Raw genomic sequence first — 16,669 nt, forward strand, 5'->3', positions numbered from 1 at the left:
TTTTACTTAGAATTTATTTCTAGGAGAATATATAGAGTTACCTCAATTGGTAAAAAAAAATTATCTTGTTTCATCAGCCACTGGTTTGTGAAGTAGGTGTGTTTCAACTTTTAGTAACTTTTCTCATGGATATATCAAGCCACTATAGAACAAAAGGATCGTTTCTTTAATCTACCATGCATGGGAGAGTGCAAATTTCCATATGACTTAATCGTTTGAGATAGTATTTGCAAGAGGAATAAAATAAACCTAAGGAAATTTTTTTGTTTCTTTGGGAAAAACCAAACAACCAATCTACCTCTAGTTTTGAACAGATCCAAGTAGTAATCAACCACGCACTGGTCCCTCAAAGGAGGATCAGAGGATATCATTGGAACATCAAGATCATTTTTGGTTTCTTCGGGTGCATATTCTGAATTTGAATAAGAACTCAGAAAATTTGCACTGTCCATTAATGTAAAATAATTGAATTGATAAGTACAAAAGCAGTTTTAAAACCCAGTTATCATTTCTCGAATAGATACTTTTTCTTTTGATTTGGAGAATTAATTCTATCAAACATGAAACTTGTTGTACTATTATTGCAAGAGAAAAGAAGTAGCACCATTCCAGCTCTCATCAGAAACATTATACAAGCCGTTTACAATCTTTACAGTCTTACCAGGAAGTTTCTTGCGAAGAAGCATTTACAACAGACCGATTATTGGGTAAATATCAGAAGCCCACAGGTGAAATATGGGAAAAAAGAATGTGACTGTCAATGAAATAAGGAGTGAAAAGGATAAGAACAAATTGCTTTAGCAAAATAAAGATTCCAAATAGTCATCAACATAAGCAAGGCATGGCCAGTGATCCGTTCTAATTCGGACTAATGTAGAAGTATCAGACACTTCCATCTGAAAAAGGAGATGAAATCTTGGCGGAAGGAATATTAAGATCTGAATTGATCCAAGGTTTTTCTTACTAATTTGGACATAACCCCCTCCCTCATCTTCATCATCCTTGTACTTGAGGTAAAGCGGCCCCGCAACTATACTAGATTCTGAGATGGTATCATCAGTGGAAGAGGTACCCAAAGTCACCTCATTCCAGTCAACATCCCTTATAACTCCTCCCTCCTTCACGAGGCTGGTTAGAGGATCACCGGTTACGCATACAATAAAAGGTGCCAAGGATCGCTCTACCGCTTGGATCAATGATGCCACAGGAACCTCCAGTAGCTTCACAGAGCGAGTACCACTGATTGCTGCAACCCCTCTGCCTCCTTTAAGTACAAATGTTTCCCGCCCAGTGCTGGTTGATGCACCACATGCTTCCCACAAGGCATTAAACAGATCCACATAGTATCGACATACTGCATCTTCAGGGATGTCTTTTGGAACAATAGCTTTGAGAAACATATCTTCAATTCCTACTGTAATGTTATGCAGCTGTCCTATAATGATCTGACCATTGTCCGCATTCGTTTCAATGAAAACATCAACAAGACCAGGTACTGGATCCTGCGGTTCCAATTCAATCAGAACAGGAGCTTTGAAGCTTTTGTCGTCTCCAGAAGTTTCAGATACATTCTCCACAGGGATAATATCAAGGGAATTTGTCTGGTTAAACGAATAGAAACTTTTGGGGGGTTGACCTAGAAGAAAAGGAATATGGCATGATGGAATAGAGCCGTATGGTGCAGCAGAAGAGAACTTGAGCACAGTTGCATATAAGGCAGGAAGGGTGTCAACCCCATTAGCTGGCATATTGATTCCCCAAATGCGACTGAAAGGCTCTGACTCAAACCTTAAAGCACAAGGTATCTTAATCTTGAAACCTGGCATGCGTCTTAAGTCGGGAATAAATGAAAAATGCTTCCTCAAGATTTCAACAATTTGCGAAATCTTTGAATCCATAACACGTAATGGCTCCGGAGGCTGAATGTGCCTATTGGCTTCAGAGATCACTGTAACATCCGTAATTTTGTCAAACTCACTTTGCTCACTTGGGGACACATTGTCCTTGATGGGTTCTATATAACTAGGTTTCTTGGCATCAAGTCCCAGAGTTGACAGGGACAAAGACCAAGATTGTTTAACCAACAATGGCACCACGCGCTCAAGATGCATGCAGGATGAAATACTCCTAGATTTTTTAGGGTCGTGAGAAATTCTAGGAGACTGAACACTAAAGAAAGAGCTGGAATGAGTAGATGGAGAAATTCCAGGAAGCTGGTCCCCACTGTTTAGAATGTCTCTTAGCTTTTTCCCAGGAACACAAATCATCATCCGCAGGTAAATTCTGCAAAATACCACCAAATGTTAAAAAGCAATAGCATCCTGCAAAGTTAACATGAATGCTTTTCTCCATTTTCATCCTGCAAATTTAGTGATGAATATACTTCCCAATGTTATTTACATCTGTCATTCGCGGAGAACATGTGACGATATAAACAGTGTGTACAGACAAACAGAATGAGGTCGGAAACAGGATGAGATTTTCTCATAGAATTACCTGGCATTGTCGCGAACCTCCAGATCTGGGAAATAAAGACAAGTGAATGATAAAAGACGAGATAACCCAACAAATAATTTGGAACTATGTTGATGCAGGATCATAGTTCGACAAATTCCAAGAACTTTACTCCCGTGACCCCAAGACCTTAATCCTGTATCTGGACCATGTTTTTCGACAAGAAATACCATGAACTTGGTAAGGATCTCCATTAACCCACTTGGAGAAACTTTATCACTCTCAGCAATCCTTTCCAATATAGAGAAGTAAGATACCAATTTGTAATCTATCTTGAGTTTTGGAAGCAAGTGGTCATCAAATGTCTTAAGTAGGCGTTCCCCCAACCACCGGTGCTTGTGACATGTCAATAAGCGGTCAGTAAAACCAACAATGACAGGAACCAATCCTCTATATTCAGACAAAGAGTCTATAAGTGTTCTCTGCAAACAAAAGTCAAGCTTCCAAATCATTTAGGCACAAAATAAACAAGCTTCGTTTGCAAAATCAAAGTAGAGTATCAGTACTATAGCTAAGTCAAAGTCAGGAGGAGATGCATCATTTTTTTTTTTTTTGGTGATAAGATAAAGTAAAATGTCAGGAGGAGACGCATCTCATTCATTTCTAAACTCCTCGAGACGAACTCTAATCACACCCCTAAGTTTTCCTAACATCCAGATTTCGATGAGGAGATGGAAAGACTTTAGAGTTACACACGTGGCAGGGCACCTATAGAAGGAAGAACAAGTACACCTAAGAAACCAATCCAGTTTTACGCAGCAAAAGTGACAAAATGAATGATATATATTATTAGAGTGTTAAGCTATATGCAGATTCTTCACAAAAGTTCTTATCTTTTGTGTTGGAGCAGTTCTTCTCGGCCTTTAATTATCCTATAGATTTCTTTCATCGGTAACATATTCTCCTACATCTTTCAAATTCTACAAGATAAAAGTAAAAAAGGGAAAAGAAGAAAACTCTCAGCTGTTTGCACTACAGAAGCACGGCGAAAAAGAATGTATAAATATTTCCCTATTTATGAAACACCAATTGCGTCGAAGCAATGTCACAAAACTAAAGTAAATACAGAACAACAGAATCTAAGTATTTGTACCTGCACAGTGTGGAAGATTGTTGGCTCCACAAGGATTTTATTGGAGATAGAATCATTGTCTGAGTGAGACTGCCCAATCAAAAACTTATAGATAGCACGAAATGCCACAGAAGTCTCCATACTCCAAGGAGGCAACCATTTAAAAGCTGATACACAAACAAGGCCGTCTTCGAGTAACTTCTCCTTAGTCATTCCCGAACTTCCCTTTGCACTCACTACACCTTTTTCATCATCCATCAAAGCAGAACAATAGGCAAGCAAGTCAAGCTTCAATGATTTCAAAGCAAGCGGATCAAACACTGACGGATAAAAGCTCAAGCTCATATCAACGACATTCTTCCTTTTCTCCACATCCCTCCTCAATACCAACCGTATCAATCCAACTAACCAATGCAGCACCAGCAACCGGAAAGACAAATGATGCTGAGATTCTTTCGACAACAACAAGAGTCGACTCGCGATTTCCAACTCTTGCCCTTCGAACGAGTCCATAAAGCTTAAATACATGACTAAATAAGCATGCCATAACAAAGGATCGTACGTATAAAGCAACCCTGAAAACTGAACCTTCAACAAAGACCCCTGCAAATCTAAAGCTGCAGCAACTGGCAATGTCTTGTCCATAAACTCCAAGAGACCCCAAGGAGTCAAATTTTGTGGCCATTCAAACAAAAATGAGATCACTCTCCTTAACTCCCTATTACTCAAATCTGACAACTCCCCCCCTACAAAAACCTCATCTTTACAACTTTCATCTACTAAAAACCTCGGTACACTAAACGGAACCAACGTACTCGAAGAATTACTAAACGATACATGAGGTTTTAATTTCACGATGTTATAAACAACAGTAACTAACAACAATACATAGCTTTGGCCAGCATGAGTACGTTCACTTTGGCACAAACTCCATAGATGTGATCCAATTTCACAAAGTAAACAAGGAAAAGCAATTTCTAACTCACGTAAGCATTCGCAGGCGATCGACCGGGTTTGTCGGTCAACGCTATGATTCGGCCGGTTGATAATAGTCAACAGAAGCTCAATTAAGCTTTCAAACGGAGTAATAAAACTCGAATTAACAGAATTTAACGGGAAACTAACGGAATTGATGAAAATCGAAGTGGACGAGATGAGGAACTGTTCTTTGAGCGCGAATGAAGTTGAAACGCCGTCGTTTGGTGATTGGATGACTGATCTTAGAGTTTCGAGGAGACGGTTAAGGAAAGTGGATGAAACGTTGTCGTTTTGGTTGTTGTATTGTTGTTCTTCGAGGAAGATGAGGAGTTGGAGTTTGAGATTGTGAGGGAGGTCTTTGCGGAGGAGTGATGAAAGTGTGAGGTTAAAGAGAGGAATGGCGGCGTAGTTGGTGGAAGTCCACCGGAGTAGCCGTGTTGCGCCGCCGTGGTTGTAGTCGTCGATTAGATTTTCCCATTCTGATGGCGATAAGGGTTTGAGTTCCGATGACATTTGAGTCGGTCCTAGTTCCGAGTCTGAAAAACTCGTCGCTCAGTAATGGGTCTCAAGTTCTTGTCATTTTTTTTAAGGGTCGTACTGGTTTGCTGGCCACTTAAACTTGTATGGCTTTTGAAAGTTGATACACAAACTTTAAACTTTCTCATTTAAACACTCAAACTCGTAAAATCTATAACTAATAAACATATTTGACCGTTGACCGATCCGATGTAGCATCAGTTGGTCCTAGTCAGCCTGCTGCATGAGTATCACGATGTTTATGAGCGTGAGAGCCTCCTTCCCAACACCCAGCGGTAAAAAAAAAATGAGACATATTTAAGTGGGTTCTTATTCCTTCAATGTAAAATACATTATCTCTCTATTATATAGCATTTGAAGCTTCATTCCTTCACGTTTCTTAAAATCTGAAGGTTTGTTTAAATTTTTTTTCTTTTTTCTGACTGTGAAAATATATCAAAGTCCTGTATTTTGTCATTGTGGAGTTGAAGCTCATTTTTTCATCACTTGGAAGCCAGCAAATCCAAGAAGAAGGTTTTATGGGTTCTCAAACTATGGTCGAGCTAATTATTGTAATTTTTTAGGTGGTTTGACTCACCTCTTCCAGATCACTATAAACAGGTGATTTCAGAGTTGTTATCAAGAATTAGAGAGAGAGATCGACTACAACGTAGGAAGAGGGTGAAGATCATTGTAACTTTAGTTGTTGTAGTAGCACTAATAATTGTAATTTTTTTCTTAGTCTAGTTAGCACTAATCAGTGTCTTCATAACCCTATGTACAATGATACTGACAAAATGAATGAATTGTGGAATGAAAAAAGCAATTTTGACATAAACAAGCACGCATATATAAACAACCAAGTTCGATCAGCCTTATTGGTTGACAAAATTAGCATTGAACTGCTGCCCAGTAGCAAATATAATTTAAACATTGTTCCAAAAGAAAAGTCATAGTTAAACAGACTTAAGTTAACCTACAAATTAAGTTCTGCAACTAACTGTCACAACCCGGAGTTCCCACCATCGGGAGTTGTGATGGCGCCTACTAATGTGAGCTAGGCAAGCCGACTGTTTGATCAATTTACCTTTTTTCCCATTTTAATCCTTTAGCAATTATGAGCAATAATTTAAAGACAACGGAATTTAAGTCAACAACAACAACAACAACCCAGTATAATCCCACTTAGTGGGGTCTGAGGAGGGTAGTGTGTATGCAGACCTTACCCCTACCTTGGAGTAGAGAGGTTGTTTCCAAATAGACCCTCGGCATCCTTCCCTCCAAGAACTTCCCACCTTGCTCTTGGGGAGACTCGAACTCACAACCTCTTAGTTGTAAGTGGAGGTTGCTTACCATTAGAGCAACCCCTCTTGTGGGAAGTCAAGCGGAAGAAAAACAATACAACTATTTAAACAAGACTACCCAGAATTTGGTGTCACAAGTCATGGACTGTCTAAGAACACTACAAACAAAGTATGAATGAAATACATAAGTTTGTCTCTGAATAAATAAAAACAGAAAGAGGAAAGATAGGAGGTGACGCCAAGGCCCGCAGACGTCTGCAGGACTACCTCGGGTCGCCTGTGTGGACTGAAAACAGCACCCCCACTGTGGTCCAAGCGCTCTGGTATCAGTATCTGCACACAGTGCAGAGTGTAGTATCAGCACAACCGACCCTATGTGCTGGTAAGTGCGTAGCCTAACCTCGGCGAAGTAGTGACGAGGCTAGGACCAAACTACCAAATAAACCTGTGCAGTTAAATCATATACATCGGAAATAGAAGCAGATATTTACAATTAAAATTGGGCAGGGGAAATATGTTGCGGGGAGTAACAGGTAACAACAGAACGACAGTAGAGAAACATAAGGAATGCCATAAATCAATTACCAGAAAAAATAAGGAAATAGAAGAAACAGGTACACACGTAATACCGTTGCAGGCGTGCAACCCGATCCTATTTCATATGATACCGTTGCAGGCGTGCAACCCGCTCCCATTTCATATATTACCATTGCAGGCGTGCAACCCTCTCCCATTTCACATATTACCATTGCAGGCGTGCAACCCGCTCCCATTTCTTTTAGCAACATCAATCATAAAAGGGTCCCGGCAAGGGAACAATAATATCAAAACAAATATTCCGGTAAGGGGACAATAATATGATAATAACATCCCGGCAAGGGAACAATAATAATAATAATATCCCGGCAAGGGAACAATAATGATAATAACATTTCGGCAAGGAAACAATAATGATAACAACATCCCGGCAAGGGAACAATTATGATAATCCTCATATGAAGTGCAATAAACCACAACGGAGTCATAACAAGTACAATACAAGACTCACGGGCATGCTTGACACCGACGTATAGATACTAATCACCATGCCTATACGTCGTACTCCACGATTAACATGTAGCAATTAAGACACGACTCCTAATCTCTCAAGCTAAGGTTAAACCAAACACTTACCTCGAACTTCCAAAGCCAACTCAAGCCTCAAACACCACTTTTCCTTTTGAATTTGGCTCCAAATCAATTGTATCTAGACATAATCGATTTAATAACATTAATAAACGCTAAACAATCCAATTCCAGTGCTTAATTATAGATTTCTTATCATTCTTCCCAAAAAGTCAAAAATCGACCTCGGGCTCGCTTGGTCAAAACATGAGGTTCGGATCAAAACCCGATCACCCATTCACCCACGAGCCCGAATATGTAATTAGTTCCAAAATCCGACCCCAAAACGAGGTCTAAATCCCAATTATACAAAACGCCTTAACTCTACCCAAATCCCTAATTTTCTACCCTTAAGAACATGATTTAGGCCTAGAAATCTAATGAGTGTTAATGAAAATTGAAGAAAATGAGTCTAAGATTACATACCTATGAATTTGTGGTGAAGTTCTCTTTCAAAAATCGCCCAATTTGGAGTTTAGAAGAAGAAGTTATGAAAATTATGAAAACTCCCGTTTCTGTTACTGTTTTAAATGACTGGGCAAAAATACACTACACGATCGCGAACAAGCCTATGTGATCGCATAGGTTTGACTCTCCTAACCTACGTGTTCGCGAGCTAGGGGCCGTGTTCGCATAGGGTTAAAACTACCCAGCCCCCCAGGCCCCTTCCTACTCTATGCGTTCGCGACTGACCCGGTGCGTTCACGTAGAGTAAATTCCCAAAGCTCCGCGTTCGCACCTAGGTCTACGCATTCGCATAGTGTAAACCTGCCCTCCTCCCAATTTGTGTTGTGCGTTCGCGAGGGTTACCACGCGATCGCATAGAGTTAAAAACTCAGACACCAGCAACAACAAAAATACCATATTTCTAAGTCCAAAAACACTCCGACGCTTATCTGAAACTCACCCGATCCCTCGGGGCTCCAAACCAAACATGCACACTACCTCAAAAATACCCTACACACTTACTCGTGCGATCAAATCGCCAAAATAACATTAACAACTATGAGTTTAGTATCAAAATCATGAAATCACTTAAGAACTTCAAGTTTTTCAATTTTTCTCAAATACGGTCCGATTCACGTCATTTCAAGTCCGTTTCTTACCAAATTTCACAGACTCGACTTAAACCATATATAAGACCTATACCTCTGGAACCATAATACGGGCCCGATAGCATCAAATTTTAAACACATTTCATTTCTAAAATTTATAAATAATTTCAGAAAATAATTTTCTTTAGAAAGTCATTCCTCGGGCTAGGGACCTCGGAATTCGATTCCGGGCATACGCCCAAGTCCCATATTTTCCTACGGATCCTCTAGGACCGTCGAATCATGGGTTCAGGTCCATTTACCCAAAATGTTGACCGAAGTCAACTTATATATATTTTAAAGTTAAAATTCATCATTTTTCACAAATTTTCACATAATAGCTTTCCGGCTACGTGTCTGGACTGCACACGTAAATCGAGGTACTGCCGAAAGAGGTTTTTAAGGCTTCAGAATGAAAAATTTATTTCTAAAACAAGTGATAAAAGGTCATCACCTTCTCCACCTCTAAAACAACCGTTCGTCCACGAACAGGCATAAGAAGGAAGTATCTGAGTTAAAAGATGGGGATAACGGCTCCGCATATCGGACTTGGACTCCCAGGTCGATGCCTCAGTAGACTGACCTCTCCACTGAACACGAATAGAAGGAAAACTCTTCGATCTCAACTGACGAACCTGCCGGTCTAGAATAGCTACCGGCTCCTCCTTATAGGACAAGTTCTTGTCCAACTGGACAGTGCTGAAATCTAACACGTGGGATGGATCATTGTGATACTTCCGAAGCATGGACACATGAAACACTGGGTGCACGGCTGATAAGCTCGGCGGTAATGCAAGTCTGTAAGCCACCTCTCCCACTCGATCAAGAATCTCAAACGGGCCAGTGAACCTAGGGCTAAGCTTGCCCTTCTTTCCAAATCTTATCACGCCCTTCATAGGCGACACCCGAAGCAATACCCGCTCACCGACCATGAATGCTAGATCTCGAACCTTACGGTCGGCATAACTCTTTTACCTAGACTGAGCAGTAAGAAGCCTATCCTGAATAATCCTGACCTTGTCCAAGGCATCCTGTACTAGATCTACACCCAACAACCGAGCCTCTCTCGGCTCAAACCATCCAACCGGTGACCAACACCGCCTACCATACAAAGCCTTATGAGGAGCCATCTGAATACTCGACTGGTAGATGTTGTTGTAGGCAAACTCTACTAAAGGCAAAAACTGATCCCACGAGCCTCCAAAGTCAATGACACAAGCTCAGAGCATATCCTCCAAAATCTGAATAGTATGCTCGGACTGCCTGTCCGTCTAAGGATGAAATGTTGTGCTCAACTCAACCTGTGTGCCCAGCTCTCGCTGAACTGACCTCTAAAAACGTGAGGTAAACTGCATACCTCGGTCCGAAATGATAGACAAGGGCATACCATGAAGACGAACAATCTCCCGGATATAGATCTCTGCTAACCTCTCAGAAGAATAGGAGACTGCCACAGGAATGAAATGTGCTGACTTGGTCAGCCTATCAACAATGACCCACACTGCGTCGAACTTCCTCCGAGTCTGTGGGAGACCAACAATGAAATCCATAGTGATCCGCTCCCACTTCCACTCGGGGAGCTCAATCCTCTGAAACAAACCATCAGGCCTCTGACGCTCATACTTAACTGCTGACAGTTCAAACACCGAGCCACATATGCAACAATGTCCTTCTTCATTCTCCTCCACCAATAATGTTGTCGCAAATCCTGGTACATCTTAGCGGCACCCGGATGAATGGAGTACCGAGAACTATGGGTCTCCTATAAAATAAACTCTCGGAGTCCATCCATATTAGGAACACAAACGCGACCCTGCAATCTCAGAACTCCGTCATCTCCCAAGGTAACCTGCTTGGCACCTCCGTGCTGCACCATGTCTCAAAGGACACATAAATGGGGATCATCATACTGCCGATCTCAGATACGTTCCAATAACGATGAACGAGCGATTGTGAAAGCTAACACCCGGCTGGGCTCCGAAACATCAAACCTCACAAACTGATTGGCCAAAGCCTGAATATCCAAGGCAAGCGGTCTCTCACCGACCGAAATATAAGCAAGACTAGCCATACTGGCTGATTTCCTACTCAAAGCATCGGCCACCACATTGGCCTTTCCCGGATGATACAAGATGGTGATATCATAGTCTTTCAACAGCTCCAACCACCTTCTCTACCTCAAATTTAGCTCCTTCTGTTTGAACAAGTACTGCAGACTCTTGTGATCCCTGAACACCTCACATGCCACGCCATACAGATAATGCATCCAAATCTTCAATGCGTGAACAATGGCTGCCAACTCCAAATCATGAACTGGATAGTTCTTCTCATGAATCTTCAACTGCCGCGAAGCATAGGCAACGACCTTGCCATCCTACATCAACACCGTACCAAGTCCAATACGAGATGCATCACAATAAACTTTATAAGGCCCTGAACCTGTGGGCAAAACCAATACCGGAGCCGTAGTCAAAGCTGTCTTGAGCTTCTAAAAGCTCGCCTCACACTCATCAGACCATCTAAACTGGGCACCCTTCTGGGTCAATCTGGTCATCGGGGTTGCAATAGACAAAATCCCCTCCACAAACCGACGATAATAGCCTGCCAATCCCAAGAAACTTCAGATATCTGTAGCTGATGCTGATCTAGGCCAGTTCTTAACTGCCTCAATCTTCTTCGGATCAACCTGAATACCCTTCGCTGATACCACATGACCCAGGAATGCAACTGAACTCAACCAGAACTCACACTTTGAAAACTTGGCATACAACTGACTATCCTTCAAAGTCTGAAGAACCACTCTAAGATGTTGCTTGTGCTTCTCCCGGCTGCGGGAATAGATCAAAATATCATCAATGAAGACTATCACAAATGAATCCAAGTTAGGCCTGAACGCTCGGTGCATCAAATACATAAAAGCTTCTGGGGCATTTGTCAACTCGAATGACATCACCAAGAACTTATAATGCCCGTACCGAGTGCAGAAAACTGTCTTAGGGACATTAGATGCCCTAATCCTCAACTGATGGTAGCCAGATCTCAAGTCAATCTTCGAAAATATCTTAGCACCCTGAAGCCGATCAAACAAATCATCAATTCTCGGCAATGGATAATTATTCGTGATTGTAACCTTGTTCAACTGCCGATAATCAATACACATTCTCATCGATCTGTCCTTCTTCTTAACAAACAACACCGGCGCACCCCAAGGCGAAATACTAGGTCTAATGAAACCTTTTTCAAGCAAGTCTTGCAACTGCTCCTTCAACTCTTTCAATTCAGGAGGGGCCATACGATACGGGATAGAAATGGGCTGGGTGCCCGGAGCCAAATCAATGCAAAAGTCAATATCCCTATTGGGTGGCATACCTGGCAGGTCTGAAGGAAATACCTCAGGAAACTCACGAACAACAGGCACAGAATCAATAGAAGGAACCTCAGCACTCGAATCACGAACATAGGCCCAATAGGCCAAACACCCCTTCTCGACCATACGCCAAGCCTTCATATAAGAGATAACACTATGGGTAGAATGACCAGGAGTCCCTCTCCACTCTAAACAAGGTAAACCCGGCAAGGCTAAGGTCATAGTCTTGGCATGACAGTGCAAGATAGCGTGGTAAGGTGATAACCAGTCCATCCCTAATATGACATCAAAATCAACCATGTCCAGAAGTAACAAATATACACGAGTCTTGAGACCCCCAATTACAACTATACATGAACGATGGACTTAATCTACCACAATAGAGTCACCCACTGGTGTAGACACATATACAGGAGCACTCAAAGAATCACTAGACATAACCAGATCCGGTGCAAAATAAGATGACACATAGGAGTATGTAGACCCTAGATCAAATAGGACTGAAACATCTCTACTACAAACCAGAACAGTACTTGTGATAACTGCATCGGAAGCCTTATCCTCAGGCCTGGCTGGAAGAGCATAACATCGGGGCTCGGCCCCACCACCCTAAACTACATCTCTGGGACGGCCTACTATTGGCTGGCCTCTACCTCTACCTCTAATTCATCTACCTCTACCTCTAGCACCTCTACCTCCACCCCTAGCTGGCTGGGCAAGCTGTGGAACACTCGGTGCCTGAACCATAGCACAGAAACCCGAATGCTGAGAGCTGCTTGATGCTCGAGGACAATATCTAGCAATGTGCCTCGTGTCGCCACAAGTAAAATAAGCCCTTGGCTGCTGGGGCTGACGACCCTAAAAACTCTGAAGCGGCGGTGCACTGATAGGAGCTGGTGGTGCACTGTAGGACTGCTAATCAGAATACTGCATATGAGAACCACGGCCACCTGAAGCACCGTGAGAAATCTGAAGTGCTAACTGAAAAGGGCTAGGAGGATGGCCTCTACCATACAAATACCTGCCTCCAGACAAGGTGCCACTGAATCTGCCTGAATGACGAGGCCTCTTGTCGGACCCCTGACCACCTCCCTACGATAGAACCATCTCCACTCTCCTGGCCAAATTGGCTGCCTCCTGAAAAGAAATCTTACTCCTTGTCTCCCTAGCCATCTGGAGTCGAATCGGCTTAATAAGTCCCTCTATGAACCTCCTCACCCTCTCTCTCTCTCTCAGTGGGAAGTATGATAAGAGCATGACGGGCCAAGTCGATGAATTTGGTCTCATACTGAGTAACAGTAATAGATCCCTACTGGAAATGCTCAAACTGCCTCCGATAGACCTCTCTCTAAGTGATGGGGAGAAAATTCTCTAGAAATAGCTGAGTAAACTACTCTCAAGTCAAGGCTAGCGATCCGGTGGGTTTAGCCAAACAATAATCTCTCCACCAAGTCATGGCGGATCCAGACAAGCGAAAAGTAGAAAAGTCGACCCCATTGGTCTCCACTATCCCCACGTTCTTAAGAACCTCATGACAGCTGTCTAGATAATCCCGAGGATCCTCAAAAGATACACCGCTGAAAGTAGTAGTGAAGAGCTTGGTGAACCTGTCCAATCTTCACAAAGCATTGGCAGACATAGTTGCACCATCACCGGTCTGGGCTACCACACCCGGTTGAACTGCTCCAACTGGTTAAGCTACTGGAGTCTAAAACTGGGGAGCCATCTACTTCGGAGTGCGATTAGTAAGAGTCTGGGCTCCTCCTCCAGCCTAAGAGACGGTTTGTGCTACAGGAAGCAAGCCTGCCTGGGTGACACTCTCCATAAGGCCCACTAGACGGACCAGAGCATCCTGGAGTACTGGGGTAGCAATAAACTCCTCTGGGACCTAAGCTGGGCCTACCGGAACTGTCTAGGCCGGAACCTCATCATCAAAGTCAACCTGAGGCTCCGCCGCTGGTGCTGCCGCTCTGGGCTGAGCTCTGCCCCTACCTCGGCCTCTAACACGGCCTCGGCCTTGCCCTATGACCCTTGTAGGAGCTGCTGCTGGGGGCTCGGGCTGCTGGTCAGTGGATGAAGAAGCGCGTGTTCTCACCATCTGCGAAAGAACAGAGTAGAAATTCAATTAGCATTGAGAAACGAAACCGCACGATAGGAAAGAATAAATGTGAAGTTTTTCCTAACTCCGTAGCCTCTAGGGGATAAATACAGACGTCTCCGTACCGATCACTCAGACTCTACTAAGCTTGTCCGTGAATTGTGAGACCCATGTTGTGAGACCCCATGTGTTTTTTCTCTTACCTTATGTAATATACGTAACGTGGCGTGGTTATATTAGGTATATACGATTGGGTATAGCACATTGGGAGAATAAGACTGAAAATGTGTGGTAATATCAAGGAACTAACTAAAGCTTTAGGTCAAAGGAATCCCTTAAACAAAGGTTCGTGGTTAAAGAAATGGCTCGGGTAGCACCCCGCGCGTTCGGAAGGTTTAATTTAACTTGCACCTGTGGGATAAGACTAAGAGTGTCTAATATGCTAATAATAGTGTATTATGAGGTATTATAATATCACACGGGTCACATGTTAAGTTTTGGAGTCAAGAAAGTTGCGAAATAAAGGTCGGCAAAGGTTATCGTAAATTTCTCTAATAATTTTTCTAAACTTTGGGTCAAATGTATTAGATCATTTCTCCCAATATATAATGAGTTATGGGACCCACAACCTATCAAATTGAAGGTCTACAAGTCTAGTTCGCAACCAAAAAACTCTCACATCAAACGGACATTGGAGTAAAATGTTATGACTGTTTTACCCAGGACTGTCAAGGCTGAAACCGGGTCACGAACCGAGTTGGGTCAAACAAGTGGTATAAGTCGGAAAATCCGACTTGTAAGACCCCAAAACATTTTATTTTCGCCCCAAAACAGTGAGGGAGCTGAAGAGAGGGTTTCATGGTGTTCTTGAGTGATTGAGGTACGTTTTTAACGATTTCTACCGTTAAAGTTTGTCCCCGTGCCTAGAAACTCAATCTCTACGCTTTGCAATCGTTTCCCCCTTCTATTAGCTGTGTTTGGAACTATTTTTGGAAGATAGAAATTTGTTGTTTCTTGCTGGTTCTTCAGGCTTTATACTTGATTTTCCAAGGTAATCATCTTGGGACTCTTTTATGATCGTTTTTACAAAGTTCTACGGACGTTTCGTCAAGTTAGGGCCATATGGCAAATCTGCCGATTTAAACTCAATTATGAACTATTTATAGGTGTATATAAGCTGCATATATATAGTGTTTGTGAAGCTTAGAACGTAAGGAACAACTTTCGTGAAGGAACTACAAGCATTCAGACGTTCGTTGGGAAGGTATGTTAAGGCTAAGCTCCGTCCTTCCTTTTTGCACGAATTCTTGGAAATTCCTAGGACGTCAAATGTGATATTTTACTATTCTATTGCTAGAAAGACCTTCTGTGAAAGGCATTGGGATCGTAGCTGAAGTATTTTCATGATGCTATTAGGTTGATATTCCACTCGTTCAGTTAAATAGGGTATTTGACATCTATATATGTCATTTTGTCGGTTTTCTTATCCATATGTTTATATATATGAATTCTTACTCGTCTTTGGGTTGTGTGACTAAACAAAATAAAGGCATGTAGTATTTATGATCAGTCCTTCTTCCTTGTTAAAGTATATTTTAAAATCTCTAAAGTGACACATCGATTTCCAAAAATCTCAAATATAAATTTTTCGTTTAAACTATTAAAACACTTGATTTTTGATATACTTTCCTTTACTAATTATCAAGAAATCAGGTATAAGGACTAAGTGAAGCACCTTAAGATTTTTATGAATATCTTTAGAGTTAAGTTATCTTTCTAAAAGTCGAGTTAAGTTTTCAAGCTTATTTATTCAAAGAAAACATATGAGGTTCCACGAGACAATTGTATGCGATACGAAGGTGATTATGAGATCATGAGGATAAGAGTACCTATGAGCCAAGATTGGCTAAGTTCTTGTTATGGCCTATTATGTGCATTCAAAGTTCATATCATACATGGCATATTATGCATGGACTTCGAGCTATAATCGGAGGTAAGGGGCCTATTTGCCCGAAAAACTATATATATTGTACAGATGGCCACAGGTTGGCAATATGAAACCGGTTAGCTACCGGGAGAGACCACCATTGCTAGCATTTGGTTGGGTATGTCATGCATTTGCATCAATATATATGTATTCACGACATACACTTACACGAGCATACCATGCATAATTGATTACTATGAGGTCGGATGTCGGTCATGAGGCTATAAGAGTTTTAGTGTCAGGTGGTTTCACTATTATTTTTTTACACCAGCTATGTATGATTCTACTTTCTGCCTTACATACCAGTACATTTTTATTCGTACTGATGTCCCGTTGCTTGGGGATACTGCATTTTTGTTTCGTGCGTGCAGGTCCAGGTAGGGACTCTGATCGACCCCTCCGCTAGGATTTCGGGGTTCAGCTGTGAGTTGGTAAGCTCCACCTCTTCCTGGAGCTTTCATAGGATGGTTACTTTTGTGTACAGTTTGGGTATAGTCGGGGCCTTGTTCCGACAGTGCTTATGACACTCTTAGAGGCTATTGTGGACACAGTATTCTGGGTTTCTTTTTGTAGCT

At 42.0% G+C, this 16,669-nt stretch overlaps 1 protein-coding gene across 1 annotated transcript; it reads right to left on the minus strand.

The window, feature by feature from the left end:
* Positions 1 to 581: 581 nt before the first annotated feature.
* On the minus strand, positions 582 to 5,139 carry LOC107784083 (uncharacterized). Its single transcript, XM_016605148.2, has 3 exons — positions 3,608 to 5,139; positions 2,497 to 2,936; positions 582 to 2,283 (listed from the first exon to the last, which is right to left on the minus strand). The coding sequence occupies exons 1-3, from the start codon at positions 5,075 to 5,077 to the stop codon at positions 798 to 800; spliced, it is 3,396 nt and encodes a 1,131-aa protein (XP_016460634.2). The 5' UTR covers positions 5,078 to 5,139; the 3' UTR covers positions 582 to 797.
* Positions 5,140 to 16,669: the final 11,530 nt, after the last annotated feature.

The sequence above is a fragment of the Nicotiana tabacum genome, chromosome 5, assembly GCF_000715075.1.
Source record: "Nicotiana tabacum cultivar K326 chromosome 5, ASM71507v2, whole genome shotgun sequence".
NCBI lineage: Eukaryota > Viridiplantae > Streptophyta > Magnoliopsida > Solanales > Solanaceae > Nicotiana > Nicotiana tabacum.